The 20,007-nt window shown below is 36.0% G+C and overlaps 1 protein-coding gene across 2 annotated transcripts; it reads left to right on the top strand.

Annotated features, from left to right (window-relative positions):
- The first annotated feature begins 14,832 nt into the window (after positions 1–14,832).
- On the top strand, positions 14,833–19,504 carry LOC110656567 (zinc finger CCCH domain-containing protein 30). 2 transcript variants are annotated; one of them, XM_021813411.2, is made up of 2 exons: positions 14,833–15,115; positions 16,510–19,504. In XM_021813411.2, the coding sequence occupies exon 2, from the start codon at positions 16,533–16,535 to the stop codon at positions 18,723–18,725; it is 2,193 nt and encodes a 730-aa protein (XP_021669103.2). In that variant the 5' UTR covers positions 14,833–15,115; positions 16,510–16,532; the 3' UTR covers positions 18,726–19,504. The 2 variants fall into 2 exon arrangements, with proteins under 2 accessions (XP_021669103.2, XP_021669104.2); XM_021813412.2 differs by lacking the exon at positions 14,833–15,115 and adding an exon at positions 15,138–16,007.
- The last annotated feature ends 503 nt before the right edge of the window (positions 19,505–20,007 follow it).

A 20,007-nucleotide genomic window follows, 5' to 3' on the forward strand; every position in this document is an offset into this window, starting at 1 on the left:
AGTGGTCTTCCCAGGTGGGAAAAATTGAGATAGAAAAGCTTGAGATAGCTGCTCCCAAGTAGCTATAATAGCTTGTGGAAGTGAGTCATACCACTCCAATGCTGAATCCCGAAGAGAGAATGGAAATAAGGTGAGTCGAATCACTTCATCCAAACTCGTGTTGTCTTTGTGTACCACATATCATCAAAAATTTCTTCAAATGAGAATGAGGATTTTCAAGTGGACTACCTCCAAATTGTGAATTCTGAACCATTTGAATGAGACCAGTCTTCAACTCAAATTGATTAGCTCCAATAATAGGTCTGTTATCTCTCACATCTGCACATCTAGGAAAAGCATAGTCTAACATGGATCTTCTCTGAGGATCATTTTGATTAACAACTACATTTTGCCTATTTTGCTCATTTCCTCCATTATCTCCACCAATAGCTCTATTTTGATTCTCCATATTTTCAATTGTCTCCTCTTGCTCAAATATTTATTGTTCTTCTTTTTCTGCTTCCTTTCTTCTCTTGTATTCCTTTTTGTTGGCTCGACATAATTTTTCAATTTTTGGGTGGAACAACAATTCAATGTCACTTGTGCTTTTCGATCGTCTCATAAACAAGAAAAGTACCTGAAAAACACAAGGAACAATAGTGAAAATAAAAGAAAATAAAAATTCTAATTAGCTTAAAACAATTAAAATCCAACTTAAAAACAAACAATTCCCCGGCAACAGCGCCAAAAACTTGATATTGTGTCCGCAAGTGCACGGGTCACAGTAGTATAGTTTTAAAAAAAATGATATCGATCCCACAGGGAATTGTGCTTTAAATTGGAAATAAAAGGATAAGCTAATTAGAATGGCAAAAATTAAAGTTATTAAAAATGAAATTTAAAAATTAAAATTGGTATTTGAGGAATTAAAGTTAAATCAAACAATTAACTAAAATTAATTAAACTAGATTACCAAAATTTAATTTGAAATTTCTATTTATGAAATTTGGAGGAATTAAATCTAAATTCAATGAAAATTAAAGTGATTCTAGAGATTGGATTTTCAATATTGTTTGCATGTGGTTTATCCCTAATTTAGCCAAACACATGAGAATTGCAATTTTGAGAGAAATCAATTCTTAAATTTTTGAAACCTTTTTCAAGCATTTCAGAGTTGGTTTTCATTAAATCAAACCCTGTTTTCACGATATTTCAAACCTAACAAAAACCCAATTAAAGCTCTAATTGATTTTGGAAAGTCCCCCTAATTCTCTTAGCTTATCTCTAACACCAAGAAAACCAAGTTTATTGCAACATTATCTATCCCTAATATTCACTTTTCAGTCCATCTATTAAGGATTAAAGCTTAACTTAATGAGGGCCTATTCATCAAGCAAGGCAACAAGCTCACAAGCAATAAATCAAAATGTAACAATCTTCATTTAAATGGCTAAATCAGTTCAAAACCACAATACAAATCAATATTTACAAACTCATCTCTAGAATCTCAAATAACTACTCACAAACCATAGTTTCAAGACAAACCCAAATGTATAAATGAAGAAATAATGGAAATCTAAGTTAAGGAATAGAAAAAACCCAGAAATATGCAGCAGAAGCTGCTGCTGGAAAGTGCAGAAAACGGGTTCTACAGCTGCTGGAAAATAGCTTCACGTGTTCTTCTCTTCCTCTCCTTCTTTTCTTGCCAAAATTGCCTCCCTTCCTCCTTATGGAAAGAAAATGATAAAGGGGACTTTATATAGGTGAGGGGACTGCCCTAGAATGGGTAAAAAGGTGGAAGATTCCAGAGAAAGTGAGGTATAATATCAGAGTAACGGAAATGCCACGTCAGCCATTTCCAGTAAAAATGACATAAGCTGAATTGGTTATGTCACGGGTTGTGTCGCGGGTTGTGTAACAATCTGCCTGAATATCTGACGCTCGACACAACCTGCGACATAAGCTAAATTGGTTGTGCTGCAGGTTGTGTAACTCTCGGCCATTTTTTTGCTCAACTTCAAAAATTTTTGTAATTCAACTCTAATCTCCTCCAAATGGCTACTCTGATCAAAATACATCAAATTTCTCCAAATTTAACCTACAAAACAAATAAATTCCAAAAATTAAACTAAGAAGTGTGAAGATTATAAAATTGACTAAATATATGCTAATATCTATAATAATAGCTATGAACAAGGGTAAATTATGTGCAAAAATTACACCTAAATGATGATCTAAAATGCATGCATCATTTACTCCCTCCTCCATCTTCGACCTCATTTGACATCTCAAGACTTTGAGGGACAGTAAGTTCTAAATCTCTTGCTTAAACTATTCACAATTCTTCAATTCGTGGTTAGCTGCCCTCCCATGATAGGGGCATCCTGCCTTATCTTCAGTTTCTGGTGCTTGAAGATAGAGGTAACCTTCCTTCACTGCCATTCTAAAAATTTCCTCAAAGTGAGGAATCAGTTCATCTACCTCTGGTGTCGACCCTTCTCCTTCTGACTCTATCATGTTCACGCCATTGCCCGTATTATGATTGGGCAATGGGTTTGAGGTAACATTGGGGAGGGGACCATTTCCTTCAATCTTCAACCACCCATTCCTGATTAGGGCGTGTACTCTTCCTCTGAGTGCCCCGCAATTATCGGTCGAGTGCCCCTGTGCCCCTCCATGATACTCACACCGGGCACTGGCATCATACCACCTGGGGTATGGCGGCTGAATTGGGTCCAAGGGAATCGGCACTATTTGGTTTATACCGACAATGTATCGGTATATTTCGCTAAGTGGCAGGGGAAGAGGTGGATCAGGATTTCTTGGTGGTCTCGGATTATTTTGAGGTAGTTTGGGTTGAGTAGGTGGAGGAGGTGGCCTGGGCTGGAAGTTTGTCGGTGGTGGATATTGTGGGCGTGGGTGAAGATAATTTGGGAAAGGGGGTGGAATGTTTGTAATGGTTTGGCCATGAGGGGGAGGATATGGCCGATAGTTATTCAGGGGTAATAAAGATTGGGTGTTCTGACGGGTGATGGAATGCACATCACCCTCTTTCTTCTTGCCAAAACTGGCAGTCTTCTTTGCAGGATTCTCAGTTAAATCCTGTAGTCGTCCCATCCTTAAATTAGCTTCTATCCTCTCACCAGCTTGGATGATGTCTGAGAAGCTGTTGGAGGTATTTCCAATCATCAGATTGAAGTAGGGAGCCTTCAATGTTTCAATGAACAAGGAGCATAGTTCATTGTCAGTTACTGGAGGATACACTTCTGCGGCCTTCTCTCTCCATCTCTGGGCATATTCTTTAAAACTTTCCCTATCTCTCTGCACCAAGTTTTGGAGGTCTCTCCTTGTAGGGGCCACGTCACAATTGAACTTGTATTGTTTCAAGAAAGCGTCAGCCAAATCCTTCCAGTAGCGTAATTTGCTCCTACACCATTTTAGGGCTGCCCCGGAGAGACTCTTGTGAAAGAAGTGAACCAAGAGTCTATCATCTTCCGTCAGGGCTGACATTTTGGCAATATAAGTGGCCAAGTGAATGCGGGGGTTTGAGTTCCCGGTGTACTTATCGAAGTCTGGGACCTTGAACTTAGGCGGTACTACCACATCAGGCACCAATCTCAGTAACGCCACATCAACTGAACCATACATGTTTAGTCCTTCTATCGCTCTTAATCTCTCTTCTAGAGCAGATAGCTTCTCATTTTCTCTCGTCTTATCTCCCCTCCCTACTGCATGAAATACTCCCCCAGCTGGTAAATGAGGGGTGGAATGAACTGTAGGGATGAGGATTGAAGGGTACGGCTCTGCATTTGGGATGGTCAGGTAATGGGAGAAAGGTGGATCATTATTCAGGGGAACCAGATCAACGGTGATTGTCGGATCTGGGATAGGTGGCTGAAAGGTGAAAGAGGTTGAAGCATAGTGAGAATCAACAGTTGTAGGAGGTGGGGGAGGTAGTGGTAAGTTAGGCTCTGAAGCAGGCTTATTATGAGACATCTCCCTCATTAGTTTCATAAACTCTGAGACCTGATCTTTCAATTCAGACACTTGTCCTTATAGGTTTTGGACTTGTTCCTGGTCTTCCATTATCTTCTTTGTTCATGATCGTGTTAAGTACACTCGTCTTGGATGAACCGCTCGTTTGGTCAGGCTGGCTTTGCTTGAAGCAATGTTGATTTTCTGTAGGAAGTAAAAAAAGGAAAATTTTCAGTGAATTTTGAATTAAAAATTAAAAGGGTATTGGTGTGGACAAAGGATACGGTGGCATCTGAGAGCCAAGACGAAATCTACAGAAGGATAATTGCGTCACTTTTATCATGGCATCGTTCGATAGTCCGACGGTGAATGACTGGATTGAATGCGCATTTGTGGTACCTGTCCATATGGCGCATCCAATTTTTTGCATAACCCTAGCGAGGGAGTTCTTACGGGAGTCATACTATTCATTCACAATTTTGCTAAACAATGGCCCAAAGTTGTTCCATTAATTGAATAATTTATACATGGCATACTTTACATTGGCCTAGGCTCAGGAAGGTTCTTTATAATGTAATGACACTTCCTGAGATATTCATAGAGCCTTTCTTCTTGTTTGGCGGGGTCGAACATTTTCAGGGCATATTCAGATTCAGTTAAGAGTTCTTGTTTCCCTTGTGCTATCATTCTCTCTAGCTGGTTAACATTCTCTTTTAGCTCTTGATAAAGAGCGGCTTGTCTTTCTTTTTCCTTTCTTTCTTTAGCACATTCTTTCATAATATCGTTGATAAGCTGTGCCTGCTCCTTCAGTTCAAGCTTCTTCTTTTTGCTTTCTTGTTTATACTCTTCCATGAGTATCTCCTGATATTTCATTTTCTCCTGAAGCTTGCTATTCTGTACTTCTGCTTCTTTCACTGTAGCTTGGAGAGAGCTCTTTTCCCTTTCCCATTGTATTTCTTGCTCTTCAAACCCTATCTTTTCGGTCTTCTCCTCTTCCTTGAGCCTTCTCACTTTTCTTTTGAGGATCCGCTGTTGGTCCTCTAACTGTTTTATTTGCTCTTGTAATTGTGAGTTTTCGGTGTTTGCCTTTTGTAGGGAGTCTGCTAAACGAGTGCTAGCTTCTTTTGAAAAGATGTCTTGATGGAGGTCGCTGCCTTCGAATTTGGTTGGATCCGTAGTTAGGTGTCCTTGATCCTGCCAGCCCTCCATTTAAGATAATCGCTCGTGACACTTAGACCTTTAGGCGACCTTTCCACAATAGTGATACTTTCCCAGGATCTGCGAGCTATTTTTAATTCTTCCTCATTATCGAGTTCATGGTAGAAATGACCATGGTGGTATTCTTCTATTTTGACTCTAGACTGGGTTGAGCCGAACTGCCTCATTACTAATGCTGGAGTGTAACTTGTGTACCCGGTCACTCCAATTAGGGATACTGATTGATTGCCCCTCGTGCTGACCAAAACGGGTTGACCTGACGTCCACAATTTCCTCCAACAGTAGTCAGGGCTGTTGAAGCTCAAGATCCGTTCTTGCCACTGCAACTCATCCTTTGGGTTGATTACTAGTCTGGTCATCTTCTCGATGAGAGGCTGGTCAAGGTACCAAGTCAATCCCTTTGTCTCTACAGAACATATGTGACTGATGATCCAGAGGTACAGTAGTTGAGAACAGCACTTAACGGATCCCTTGCCTTGTCGTCTGCAATAGGTAAGAGTCAACAAAGTCTCTGCAAGAATTGCCGGTACCGGATTGACTTTCTATTTTTCTACTGCCCAGAATATTTTCGCAACGCTGCAGGTTATGATTCCCGAAGGTCCAGGGAACAAGATCAGGCCGTATATCCCCAAAGCAAGTGCCAAGGAACCCTGCTCCCATTGTTCCTCCTGGATGTAATGATCCAACCACTTCTTGAGGTAAGTCCAATACCAACCATAAGTGTTTCCTTTGACAGTTTCTCTCATCTTTGCTTCTTCCGGGGGGATCCCTAACATATGTGCGAATCGTTTTCAGGTCTGTCTATGCTCCAGGTTTAGGTAAATCCGATTTTGCATCGCATAAGAAATTTCTAGCAATGCCTAATATTCTTCCATAGTGGGAGCAGTATCGATATCATTGAAAGAGAACACCCCATACTTAGGATTCCAAACTGACAGCATGGCCTTTAATGCCGAAACTTGGACTTTGACTCGTATCAAGGTTGCAATCCTCCCATATTTCTTCTCAAATCGTGCTTTGACCTGATCGGGAAATGACTTCCAACCATTACCCAGACCCTCGAGACTGTTCATTCTGACCTCAATTTTGCTCAGGTCCAATGGAGGTAATAAGCCAGTATATCCTCTAATGACATTGCTTCATGGGGGCACTGAACTATGAGGTGGTTCGGGCCGTGGTTTAGCATTCTGTTCTGGTCTAAGAACTTCTTCTGCTGATTGACTCGAGGATGCCATGTTAAAAATGATGCTTATCCTTTTACAGACCTTAATTTGGTGATGCCTGCGGGAAAAACTTATTAGCAGGGTAAATTCAGGTAATTTTGAATTACACTGTTGGCAAAGTGACACCTACACATTTATCAAAGTAGGAAAGTGTGTAGGTTTTCCTAACAGTATGGTTCAAGATTACCCTAAAAAATAAGAACAAAATAAAACAAGCAGAATAGGGTAAGAGTAAGTATGCCCCTTTTGTCCTAAAATAGGGAGAGTCCTGCACGGATGGGTCTTTGCCTAATTGGATAGTTCTATCTTATAAGGTAGCTCGCTACGGCTTCCAGCTATCGTGATAGTTTAGCTCAAGGTCTAATTTTCTAAAAGCCACAGGTTTCCAAATTGCCCCTACTGTAAACAGTAGAGCCCCATTCTATCACCATGATACTAACGTAGAATTCCACGGGTATCACAGTGAATAGAACGAGTTTTAATTTGAGCAGAAGTCTTCACGGATACTAACGGGGTAAAACCCACGGGTACCGCTACATGACTCCCTCCTACTTCTTAAAAGGGTAAGAAAGCCCGGGTATAGGGCTAGAGTGTGTGAGGACATCGTGTGAGTGTTTAGTGTGTGAAGGGACACCTTTACCTTTTCCTAATATGGGGAGTTTTTCTTTTTCTTTTTTTTTTAGACGAAAAGTGCTACAGGAAGTTGAACGAAAATAAACAAAGCGGTTAGTGGAAATAACAAACATCAATAGATTAAGGTTTTCGAATTTCATAAATTGAACCTATCTAACTATAATTTTAGTTTATAGGAGCATAAAATTAAATCTGCTTTTGGACCTCTGGGCCGGGGTTGAAAGAAAAATGATGTCCCCAGTGGAGTTGCCAAGTTGTCGCAATGGTTTTGCGGTCGCCTGGACGAACCCTCACCGAAGTGGGAAGGAATGAGGAGTCACCACTTTAATTTTGAGGGAAATTAAAGAAAACCATTAGTGAAATGCAACTTAAAATGAAACCACTTCAAATACAGAGATTCTAGGTTCGGGGTCCGTAAACGGGTGGGGAAGGTGTTAGGCACCCCACTTCGTCCCTCAATGAGGGTGAGCAGATTTAACCTTACGTTCTTTACAAATTAAAATCGATAGTTAGGGGGTTATTTTGCATATTTGTTAAAATTCGATTTGAGAATCGGATAAGAACTCTCCTCCGATCTCCTTTTAGATTAAAATTTTGGTTGGAGATCAGATAAGAACTCTCCTCCGATCTCTTTTAGATATTTATTAGAATTTTTTGATTGAGAATCGGATAAGAACTCTCCTCCGATCTCTTTTAGATACTTATTAGTATTTTTTATTGAGAATCGGATAAGAACTCTCCTCCGATCTCTTTTAAATATTTATTAAGATTTTTTATTAAGAATTGGATAAGAACTTTCCTCTGATCTCTTTTAAATATTTATTAGAATTTTGAATTGAGAATTGAATAAGAACTCTCCTCCGATCTCTTTTAAATTTTGGATTGAGAATCGGATAAGAACTCTCCTCCGATCTCTTTTAAATATTTATTAGAATTTTGAATTGAGAATCGGATAAGAACTCTCCTCCGAACTCTTTTAAATTTTTATTAGAATTTTTAGTTGAGAATCGGATAAGAACTCTCCTCCAATCTCTTTTAAATATTTATTAAAATTTTTGATTGACGATCGGATAAGAACTCTCCTCCGATCTCTTTTAGATGAATGAGAGTCGGATAAGGACTTTTTCGACCTCTTGAAATTTGATTACAGTTACTCATCATAAGAGCCTAAGACTAAGGGTTCTGACATTCGAAGATGCCGGGGACCCGAATAAGACTTCTTTTAACTCATTGGTACCTTGTGACTAGATAGGGGATACCAGACTGAATTTTACTGACCTCCTATGTGATCGCCTTACCAATACCCTTCGGCAGGCAATGTTTGCTCTATTTCATTTGCTAGTCTGAAATTTAATATTACTCCGACCTCCCCCACCTTTACCCAGTCATCTTCTCGAGCTAGTCTAGTGGTTCGACTTCATTAGAAAACTCTTATGTAAGATACTGCTACCAACATTTTATCAAACTACCTATACGTTACCCGTAACCAGAACACCTACATTAGGAAATAATAAAAGACCAAGAACAAATAAATAACATGAACTGATATATCAAAGATAAACTCGAGAGTAACCACCCACATGGGACCTTCTAACATAAAACAAACTTTAACGAAAATTACGAGCGTAAAAAGAAAATAAAAGCGAACACTGGATAAGGCAACGGTTCAGACACTCACCTACAGGAAGTTGAACCTATTGAACTAACTATGGAGTCACGAATGTTGCAGAGTTTCGGTCTAATAGTCTGGAGACTTATGCTTGCCTTGAAATGACGAATGCCTAGTTAGCATGTAATCAAACCGGAATGATAATGAATGAGATTGAGCTCAGAAAATAAAAGTGGATATAAAGGTGGTGAAAACAGAATTGAAACTTAAGAAAGGGTATCGCAGAGCAATGGACAAACTAAAAATCAAGAGTTTCAGTGTCCAACACTTCTTCAAAGAAAATATTTTAGAAAACTGGTTTCTAAAGTCTTTCTAGCTTAAAAATAGCAGAGTAGCAAAACTGAATCAATTTTCAGAGCCTTTTCACTCTAATCACCACCCTTTTTCTTTTTTTTTTTTCAACAGTTTCATGCAAGCATTTATAGGGAACGTGTGCTCCCAATGAAGGGTTAGGATTCCCCTTGAAGGAGATGGAAGGTTTGGATCTTAAAGGACATGATCTGATGTTTGAGAATCAAAGAGAATCAAAATGAACGGCTGAGATCCTTTTCAGAATATTTGTTCTTTATCTCTTCTAATCTGACGGCCCAAAATTTCCTTGTCAAGGGCGATCCGAGGGCTGGGAATAAAAGGCGCCGGTCTTGTCGTCTTCTTCTTTGATCCAAGGGCTCCGGACTTCTCCTTACAAGTAAGATCAATGGTAGAGATTGAGATGTACAGGATTGTCATGACATACTCTGGCACCTGTTAGCAATGTGGGCGATTCTGCAAATGAGGCTTGCGGAGGAGATTTGATCTCGTCTGTAACGCTTTAACTACCTCGGCTCTGATTATGACGACAGTTATGGGAAGTTGTCTTATTCTCTTTGCATTTCGATCTCCCCTCCCTTCCGATCTTTCCAATATGCTCTTTTTCCGAACTCTCATGCCGGGCCCCTCTCCTGATCTCTCTCATTCCATAGTCTTCTCCTTTGTCCGGGTCGGTTCAGTCAAGGCATTTATTCTTTCAATTTCCGAGACGTCCGCTTCGTTTTCTGCTAGCCATAAATGCTTAGACCTTCTCTATATATATACCTTCGTCAATAAATCCTCCCACATTTCATTTTCTCCTCTTTCTCACTTTTCCTGTTCTAACTGCTCCGGTAATAATCCCGACCATGATAGCTGCTTTTGATCTTTTGCCGGCCGTTCACCTTGCTCACCAACTGACAATTTTTGACCCTGGTGATCAGAAAATCATTATGGCCATATTGACGATAGTGAGAGAACCGAACTAATTCACCGATCCAGATCGAGAATATCGATTGCGTTGACCCCGAATCGATCGACCGATGTAATCGGCGATCCGATTTCGGGAGAGAAGACTGTTAATTTCCCTCCGATCTTTGGTGACTGAATGAGATCGGAAAGTATCTAAGTTGCATAAGCACTTGATTGTCTGAACATATTAGAACCACAGCTAAAGGTGATTATTAATATAAGTGTAAGAGGTCGGAAAACATTGTAAGCAAGAGATCGACAAACGCTAAATGGGACTTGATTAAAATTGGAAATTTGATTTGAACACTTAAGATCGGAATCATCCTTAAACCGGATTGGAACCTTAACTTTATCAGATGATTATCCCCAAACTTTTAAAAGGGAGATCGGCAATAAGACTGGTGGCATGAAGACCTGACGTTGGTTTGGTTTCGTTAGACAAGAGATCGGAAATGTGATTGACTGGGCAGGAGATTTGATAATTGGTTTGAGAGATCGGTGAGGCTTTGAGCGATATGGAGACTTGGCGTCGGTTTGATCTCTATGAAGAGAGATCGAAAACGAATTACTTGGCGTTGGGGATCGATTTCAAAGTCTATTAATTTCAGGGATCGACCAAAATATGGTGTCGACAGACAAGACGGGTAGACACGGCTTGAAAGACACTCACTGAGACCCCGCATTTGGTTTATTAAGCGAAAGTCTGACTTAAGAGACACTCGCTGGTAGAGGTTGGATTAAGAGGGCTGTATAGGGGATCAGCTCCCATATATGTATTATTTGACAGTGTTGGGTGTGTGATTGCTCTAAATTGCCTTTTTGCTGTTATGATATGAAAATTATGATGATATTGCATTTTCACTCCATAGGGTGCATTAGCTTTAGATAGCTATAGAGATTATGGTTAAAATTGATATTTTACTCTCTGAGTCGAACGCTCACTCCTGTTCATCTATTTTTTCAGGCTACAGGTAGATTATTTATTGTGGCCAACCTGCTCTTTTTCTTCACAGGTCCATTAATAGTATTTAATGTATTTTGTACAATTGAGTTGAATTTTAGACTCTGCATGTATTAAAAACACTTATTTTGATTTTGGGCCTGTATTATAAAAGTTATGTTGGACCTGTAAAATTATTAACTGTATGCATGATGAGATTGGATGAGGGAGCTGAGCTCCCATTTGAGTTATGACATTTTGATTATGTGAAGGGTGAGCTGAGCTCCCTAATTTATTATATATTGTGTTTACAGGTTGAACAAGTAAAAAACTTCTCGTTAAATGGTCCATTTTATGGCCAGACTCTGTCTGGTTGAATTCTTGAAATTGGGCCCAAATGGGCCTTAGAGTTGGGTTGAGGAATAGTTAGGCTTACTACGAGCCTTGGGGGCTTTAGGCTGGCTTACGTCCTAGTGCCGGTCCGACCTATAAGTTGGGTCATGACACAATTTGACTTCCGTACTAGTTTGATAACTAAATATTATTTCTGTTTAGAAGTGTAATGGGAGAAAAAAACAGCGAATTGTCTAATGATTTGTCTCATTGTATACTACCTTAAGTTTGGTTATAAATTTCTTTTTATAAGGTTAGGTTAAATTAAGGACGTCAACCAATAACCCTGAGCCTCGGGCTTAAGGAAGCTATAACTGTTGTACTCAGATAACTCTCATTTTATCTCTTTTTTTTTTTTAAATATTAGTTTAGTTTTTTTTTTTTAAAACATTAGTTTAGTTTTTTTTTAAATTTTGTTTCCATACCTTTTTTTTATATTTTTAAAATTAAATTAACCATTAAAAAGAACTTAAATAACGTTTGTTTTGGGAAAATAGTTTGTTAGGAAATATTTTTTTATATTTTTTAATGTTTGGAGTACTCAAAAAATAAATTAATGGAAATTTTTTTTTATTAAAAAATAACCTATTTAAAAAAATAATTTATTTTTTTAAAAGAAGAAGTCTTTTTTTAGATTTTGACAATATCACTTATACATGTTTGATATAAACATATATTGTTTGCTTAATATTATAATCAAATAATAAAAAACATTTTAATAAAAAAATTTCTTAAAAAAAGTAATTTTCAAAAAAAAACATTTTTTATATATACATTATTTTTCGTAACATTATCTTTTTAATTGAATTTAATTAACGTATGAGTCACTTAAGATTACTAAATTAATTTATTTCATTACTTTATTTTTGTTAATATTAAGAAATGTAAAGAGCATGTTTAGAGTGTGTTTGACCTAAACTTATAAAAATCATCTTATAAGTACATAGTATTTTATAAGTTAATTTAAACTTATAAGTATTTAAAATTTTAATCAATTATATATTTTATTAAAGTGTTTATAAGTGACTGATAAATAGTTAATATATTTGATAAAAAAAACTTATAAGTATATTTATTATTAAAATAATTAAAAAAAATATTAATTGAGATTTATAATGAAATTTTAAAAATAAAATGAGGATAAGATAGTAAAATATTTGATCAAACTAATGTGTTTATAAATACCAAAAATAAAAAATTGAATCTCTAATTTATTTACTTTTTTTTTATAAATTTAAAAATTATTATAAAAAAATAAATCAATCTATTTTTAAAATTTATAAACCAATCTGATTTAAATAGCTTATAAGCTAAGGTAAACCCATCTTAATTTTACTTGTGTGCGCGCCAAGAACTAACTTTTTCAATAAAATGTGAACACTATAATTAGTTTAAATATTATTTAAAACAATTTAAATGGTGATGGATTTTTTTTAGTTATAAATAATTTAATTAGACTATTAATTTAAAAATAATTAATTAATAAAATTTAATAAATATAATTCAAGTGTAAAAACTAAATATAATATATAAAATTCATTAATTTTTTGTTTTTAAATTAAGCATTACAAGAATCGAGTCCGGTAACTTGCTTTTCAATTTGGCCTTAATATATAAAAGCATTTTTTTAAAAAAATTTTATACAGCATTAAATTATTTTACTTTATAAGATAATTTCTAAAATTTTTATATTTTATCTTTTCTTATAAAATAGTTATCTACAAAATATAGATTATATTAACAAAAAATATTTTATGAAAAAATAAAGTATATATGTTTATAATAATTTTTATAAGACAATATAATAAAATGTCTTTAAAAATATAAATAAAATTATTTATTACTATTTTATAATAAAAAGGTAATAAGGTAATTTTATTTTATTTTTTTAAACTTGAAACTCTAGTAAAGCAGGTTAGAATAATTTTTATAAAATAAAATTAAAATTTTAAAATTTGTTAATAATAAATTAAAATTAAAGAATAAAAATAAAATAAATGTTTATAATAATTTTTATAAGACAATATAATAAAATGTCCTTTGATACTGTAAAAATATAAATAAAATTATTTATTATTATTTTATAATAAAAAGGTAATAAGGTAATTTTATTCTATTTTTTTAAACTTAAAACTCTAGTAAAGCAGGTTAGAATAATTTTTATAAAATAAAATTAAAATTTTAAAATTTGTTAATAATAAATTAAAATTAAAGAATAAAAATAAAATAAATGTTTATAATAATTTTTATAAGACAATATAAGAAAATGTCCTTTGATACTGTAAAAATATAAATAAAATTATTTATTACTATTTTATAATAAAAAGGTAATAAGGTAATTTTATTTTATTTTTTTAAACTTGAAACTCTAGTAAAGCAGGTGAGAATAATTTTTATAAAATAAAATTAAAATTTTAAAATTTATTCATAATAAATTAAAATTAAAGAATAAAAATAAAATACAGAATAAAATTATAAATGTGTTATAAAAATTATTAATTAACTGGAATTTATATAAAATATATATTAAAAAATGTCTTAAAATATAAAAATTAATTTTTAAATAATAAAATTATTTTAAATAATATTTAAAATAATATATTTTTAAGGAAAAATTAATATTTTTCTAGAAGTGTTTTTTGTCATAAACGGGTCTGATATATCTCCCTTACTGGCGGACCCCAGTTCCACATTCAATTCCAGAGTATTCTGCCCCCTCGTGCACGCTCTCTTGTCACCTCCTTTTCCGGTCACCTTCCTTCTTTTCCTCGGCTAAGCAGTCGTCCTTCCTCTTCCGACTTTTCCCTTCCACCTCCTTAACCGGTTTCTTCATTTTAAAAGATCTCCGCTCAACGCCGGCGGGGATTCGCCTGGTTGCTCTTTTCTTTTTTGAAATAATACTAATTCAATATTTCCCAAATTATAATTATTAATAAAAATTTTTATGAAGATTAAAAAATAAAAAAATAATTAATTTCAATAAAATACAAATAATTGATAAATAATTTATCCTAAAAAATATAATCAATATAATAAGATAATTTATTATATTTTTATTTTTTTATGTGAAATTTATTAAAAACTGCCAAATAGAAGAGTGCCAAGTCAGCTGGTAGCAAATATGTATATAAATTTTGAAAACACTTGATTATTACCAAGGAAAATTAACTTTCATGTGGGACGAATTTGGGTTGAATTTCCAAAGAATTTCACCACGATAGACGGAAGGTTAATAAATTATTACAAAAGGCAATTTAGCTTCATAATCAAGTTGTGTTCTACTTATTCATCGTGAACCAATAATCATTTGCCAGCTACGCCCACTAACGTCAACTGCTGATTAAATGACCATTTTATCGTTAATATCTGGCGAAGTGCGTTAATCTGTCAGGGTATAAAGGTGACGTGGCAGAAAATTTATGGTCGGTTAAAAAAGTTATCAAGTCCAGCAATAGAATATTCAAACCCCATACTCGGTGCCTTTTTTTTTTAATTAGGCGATTTTTTCAAAAACTCAACAATTTAAAAAATAATTTCTTTTTTTTTTTAATTTTTTAAAAAAATTTTCCATGAAAGAAAGAAAACAGAAAGCATAGGAATTGGAGATGGAAGAAGAAGAAGCTCTCTTTCCCTCTCGCTCTCTCTCTCTCTCTCTCTCTCTCTCTCTCTCTCAAGTAGTAAATACTCTTTCTTGCTCCTTTGCCCACAAATTTTCTAGGGAAAATTTTCAGTTTTTTAACTTGGTGAAGGAGGCTTAAGTGACTAGTCTTATATAGATCTGTGAAACTTTTGTTCCCTTTTTCTTAGCTGCAACTAAGTGAAGCGGTAAGATTAACCTTAAAAAAATTGTTTGCTTCTTTTTTGTGTCTGTACTCCTGATCATGTATATGTCTGCTTCTCTCTGTGTGTGTATGTGTAAATATTAACTGTTTTTATATGCACTAACATTCTTTTGTTTGGATATAATGAGCGTGTTTGATCACATGAAGTAAGATCTTTGTCACGGGAGTGTTTCTTTTTTGGGTTTTATTTGCTTCTTTCTTTTTGGTTTTCGTTTGTGGAGTAAAAATCGATGAGGATTTTGCCTCCAAACCGGATCTTTTACTACTTGTCGATCTGGTAATTTTGTTTTTATTTATTTATTTTTGGTTTTTTACTTTAATTCTTGCTAAAATTACTAGGTTTTACTGGTGTTAAATGGTACTTTTCCTTCTCTTTTCTGGTTGATTGTTGATTCCATGTTTGTATGTGTGTGTTCTAACTGCTCAATCTGTGTTTTTGGATCCTTGGGTTAGTTTCTTGATTTTTTGGGTTTTCTTCTGCTATGGGTAAATGATCTTTTCATTGAGATGATTTTTTGCTTTTTATATTCTATCTTCTTAAAATTTCCTGTTTGGCTACTGAGAAAACTGATGGAAGTGATGATGAAAAAGAAAAGATCGCATTTTTCTAGTTCCTTCGACTCAACTTGAGTAAGCTCAGTTCATTTGTAGCTATTTTCATTTCTGGTGTAAATTAATTGAAATTCAGATTTTCATTCTTTCTCTTCTCTTTTTACTGTTAGCGGGTTGCTCCCTTAATTTTCATTTTTTTTTCCAATGAAAATTTGCTGTTCTTACAAATTATAACCTGCAATTCAGTTATGATGGCTTTTACTCCATTTGGATCTTAAAATTGAAGGACGAGAAAAATAATACAGATAGTAAGCCATTTTCAGGTATTTCTTTTTCTCAACATTTTTGTGATTAAGGTAAAATCTAAAGCAAGTTTAGACTTGCTTACAGAATCTAAGGTTGAAAATGAAAAAAGAAAATTCCTTTTCTGGTTTTCTCTGATTGTTTGGCTTTGAGCTTGATTTGCTTGTTCGTGTCATTTAGTGCTTCTTATGTTGCGTGGATCCTATATAACGAAGTTGTTCTATTACCAAAAATTGGTACTGCCTTACGCAATGGTTTTGGTCCTAATCTTCAAGTAGATATGCTCCATCAATGCCCCTTTAAATTCTAAATACAATAAGGGCCTAGCTTTTCCTTTCTTGTGCGTTTCTTGCAGTTGTAATTGCTATTCCTTTGTTTTTTATGGATTGGTGCAGTGGGAAAGAAATTGGTCTGTTGTTATGTTCTTTAGTTTTATGGTTTTTGCTTATTAGTATTTGGTGTTTGTGTGATAATTGTATGTATCTGCAGGTTGATTCTAATGGGTTTAGTTTTCAATTTCAGTTTTACTTTTAACAAATGAAAGTATGTGCTGTGGATCGGAGCGGTTGAAGCCCACACCGTCTCCAACACTTCCTGTGATTTCTTTTGAAGACAGTAGACCAACCAACGTAGACATGAATCATTTAACCGTTGAGACTGAAGATACTTTTGCAAGCTTGCTTGAGCTTGCAGCTAATAATGACACTGAGGGCTTTAAGAGATCAATTGAATGTGATCCTTTGTGTGTTGATGAGACTGGACTTTGGTATAGTCGTCAGAAAGGCTCCAAGCAGATGGTTAACCAATATAGAACCCCATTGATGGTCGCTGCAACTTATGGTAGCCTTGACATTATAAGGCTGATTCTGTCTCTATCAGATGCTGATGTCAATCGGACTTGTGGTTTAGATAAGAGCACTGCCCTTCATTGTGCTGCCTCGGGTGGGGCAGTGAATGCTGTTGATGCTGTGAAACTGCTTTTAGCAGCAGGTGCTGATCCTAATTTGGTAGATGCCAATGGTCATCGACCAATTGATGTTATTGTTGTTCCACCAAAGCTCCAAGGTGTGAAATTTACTCTTGAAGAACTTCTTGCCACTGATGGTTCTGTTATTGAGCGCAATTTGAGGGTTTCCACACCTACCTCAAATTCAAATTCTCCACCTCTTTCACCTTCAGTGGAAAATGGCTCCCCATTGTCTGCATCAGATTCTCCTGTGAAGTCAAAGCTAAATGATGCACCTGTTTTCTCTGCATCAGAGAAAAAAGAATACCCAGTTGATCCATCTCTGCCAGACATCAAGAACAGCATCTACTCAACTGATGAATTCCGAATGTATTCATTCAAGGTGCGGCCCTGTTCCCGTGCCTACTCCCATGATTGGACTGAGTGCCCATTTGTTCATCCAGGGGAAAATGCTCGAAGAAGGGATCCTAGGAAGTTCCATTACAGTTGTGTTCCATGTCCTGATTTTCGGAAAGGGGCTTGCAGACGGGGAGATATGTGTGAATATGCTCATGGAGTTTTTGAGTGCTGGCTTCATCCAGCTCAATATCGTACCCGGCTTTGCAAAGATGGTGTAAGTTGTGCTAGGAGAGTTTGCTTTTTTGCCCATACTGTGGAGGAACTCCGTCCATTATATTTATCCACTGGTTCTGCTGTTCCCTCTCCTCGCTCAAGCACTTCTGGTGCCACTGCAATGGATTTTGCTGCTGCCATGAGCCTCTTGCCAGGTTCTCCTTCTTCAGTATCTGTTATGTCTCCATCACCATTCACTCCACCCATGTCTCCATCTACCAATGGTATGTCACATTCTTCTGTTTCTTGGCCCCAACCAAATGTCCCAGCCTTGCATCTCCCTGGAAGCAATCTTCAGTCAAGTCGCTTGAGATCTTCCCTTAATGCAAGAGACATTCCAGCTGAGGACTACAGCTTGCTGCCAGATTTTGATGTGCAGCAGCAGCAGCTCCTAAATGAGTTATCCAGTCTAACTCAATCATCTTTGAGTAACAACTCCTTGAACCGTTCTGGTCGTTTGAAGGTCCTAACCCCTTCAAACCTTGATGATCTCTTTTCCGCAGAGAGCTCTTCTCCTCGGTATGCTGATCAAGCATTGGCAGCAGCTGTTTTCTCCCCAACTCACAAGTCTGCTGTTCTCAATCAATTCCAGCAGCAGCAAAGCATGTTATCACCGATCAACACAAATTTTTCTCCTAAAAATGTTGATCACCCTCTGTTGCAGGCCTCTTTTGCATCAGGCAGGATGTCACCTCGGAATGTGGAACCCATTTCCCCTATGAGTTCTCGAGTGTCTATGTTGGCTCAACGTGAGAAACAGCAACAGCAACTACGTAGCCTCAGTTCTCGAGAATTAGGCTCCAACCCTGCTGCCATTGTTGGCTCCCCAGTAAATTCTTGGTCAAAATGGGGTTCTTCAAATGGGAAACCAGACTGGACTGTTGGTACTGCTGATGAGTTGGGTAAGCTTCGCAGATCAAATTCATTTGAGCTTGGTAATGGAGAGGAGCCTGATCTATCATGGGTACAATCACTTATTAAGGAGTCTCCAAATGAGATTAAAGAAAAGTTGGCCATGCCCGTCTCCACTGGCATTGCAGCTAGTGCTTCTTCAAGCGAGGGTCTGATTATGAACTCCCAAATTGAATCAGTTGATCAGGCAGTGGGGGCATGGATTGAGCAATTGCAGATTGATCAGCTTGTGGCTCAGCAAAATTAAAATCATTTCTACTGAGTCTCTTTAGATACTGAAAACAGGCAAGGTTTTGGTAGATAATTTCATGTTTTTTTTTGGGGTTTTGTTGTTAGTGGCGTTGAGGGTAACATTAACAACACAGGAAGGAGAAGTGAGAAAGTTCACTTTGGAAAGGGAAAAATATTCATTCACCATTTTATTGTTACAACAGAAGTTAGGGAAAAAAAGGGTGAGATAACCTTCTGGGTTAGAATCTAAAGAAATTGAGCCCAGGCTAGGTGTATTTTTTTCCTTAAAATATTATATTTCTTTTATTGTCAATTTTTTAACCTTTTTAGGATGAGCAACATGTTAAAGTTTCAATGCAACTGAATTGCTATGTTTATCACCTCTTGTATTCACAATGACCTTAAAATTCAATAGAGAGCTATGAGTCTAATGTAAGGAGGGCTTTTCATGAAGGCTACAGGGTTCTCGAATATGCTACATTTGTGGGAATGGAACCTGGGAGCAGATGATTTGGTGTTGATAATTTTGGGTCTCAGTAATTTAGAGGTATAATAAAGTTGTGAAAAGATGTAACTAGTTCATTATTGCTATTATTCTATTACCTTTTATTTCATGTACATCTAGTTCTGTGTTATATTATTATGTTAATCTCTTATGTCTTCTCAAGTGGATTTTGGTTTTGGAGATGGAATTGGAATCTGAGCTGTGGATTCCAAATCCAAGTGGTGGGATTTCAGAATTTATGTGGAATGTGTACATGAGATTAGATGGATAAAGAAAATGCTTTTTTTTTATGCTGATTCTTTAATCTTTATATAGCAGATCAGATTTTAGATTACCATTCTATTTTATATCTAGAAGTTGTGGACTCAATCACGTGAAATATTAACCTTTGCTTGCCTTTCTATTACTTCAAGAAGAGATATTGTAGATGTGTTGCCCAAGTTTACTGAAAATTTCCTTTGAACAAAATGGATTAGCCTCCATCTATTGTGCCTATGTCTATGCCGTGCGTGGAGTTTTCAGTCTTCTGTTTTGTGTGTTCTCTTCTGGGGATCGTTGTTTGTCCCTTTTCTTGCAAGATAAGGACTGGGGACTAGGGGTGTCTTTTCAAGACATGATCTTGATCTAGCCCTTTGTCATTGCCTGTGTTCCTTTACCCCCCAAGGAGGTGTTGCCTGTGTTTATATTCATTATAAACATATAAACAAGAACAAATAATAGTGTTTTTTTTATTCATGTAGTAACACAACAAAGATGCCTAGGCTGATTTTTTTTTTTTTTAATTTGTTAATAT

This window comes from Hevea brasiliensis, chromosome 5 (assembly GCF_030052815.1).
Source record: "Hevea brasiliensis isolate MT/VB/25A 57/8 chromosome 5, ASM3005281v1, whole genome shotgun sequence".
Lineage (NCBI taxonomy): Eukaryota > Viridiplantae > Streptophyta > Magnoliopsida > Malpighiales > Euphorbiaceae > Hevea > Hevea brasiliensis.

Excerpts from the sequence above, each read along its gene's own strand:
- LOC110656567 (XM_021813411.2), top strand. The coding sequence starts at position 16,533 with ATGTGCTGTGGATCGGAGCGGTTGAAGCCCACACCGTCTCCAACACTT.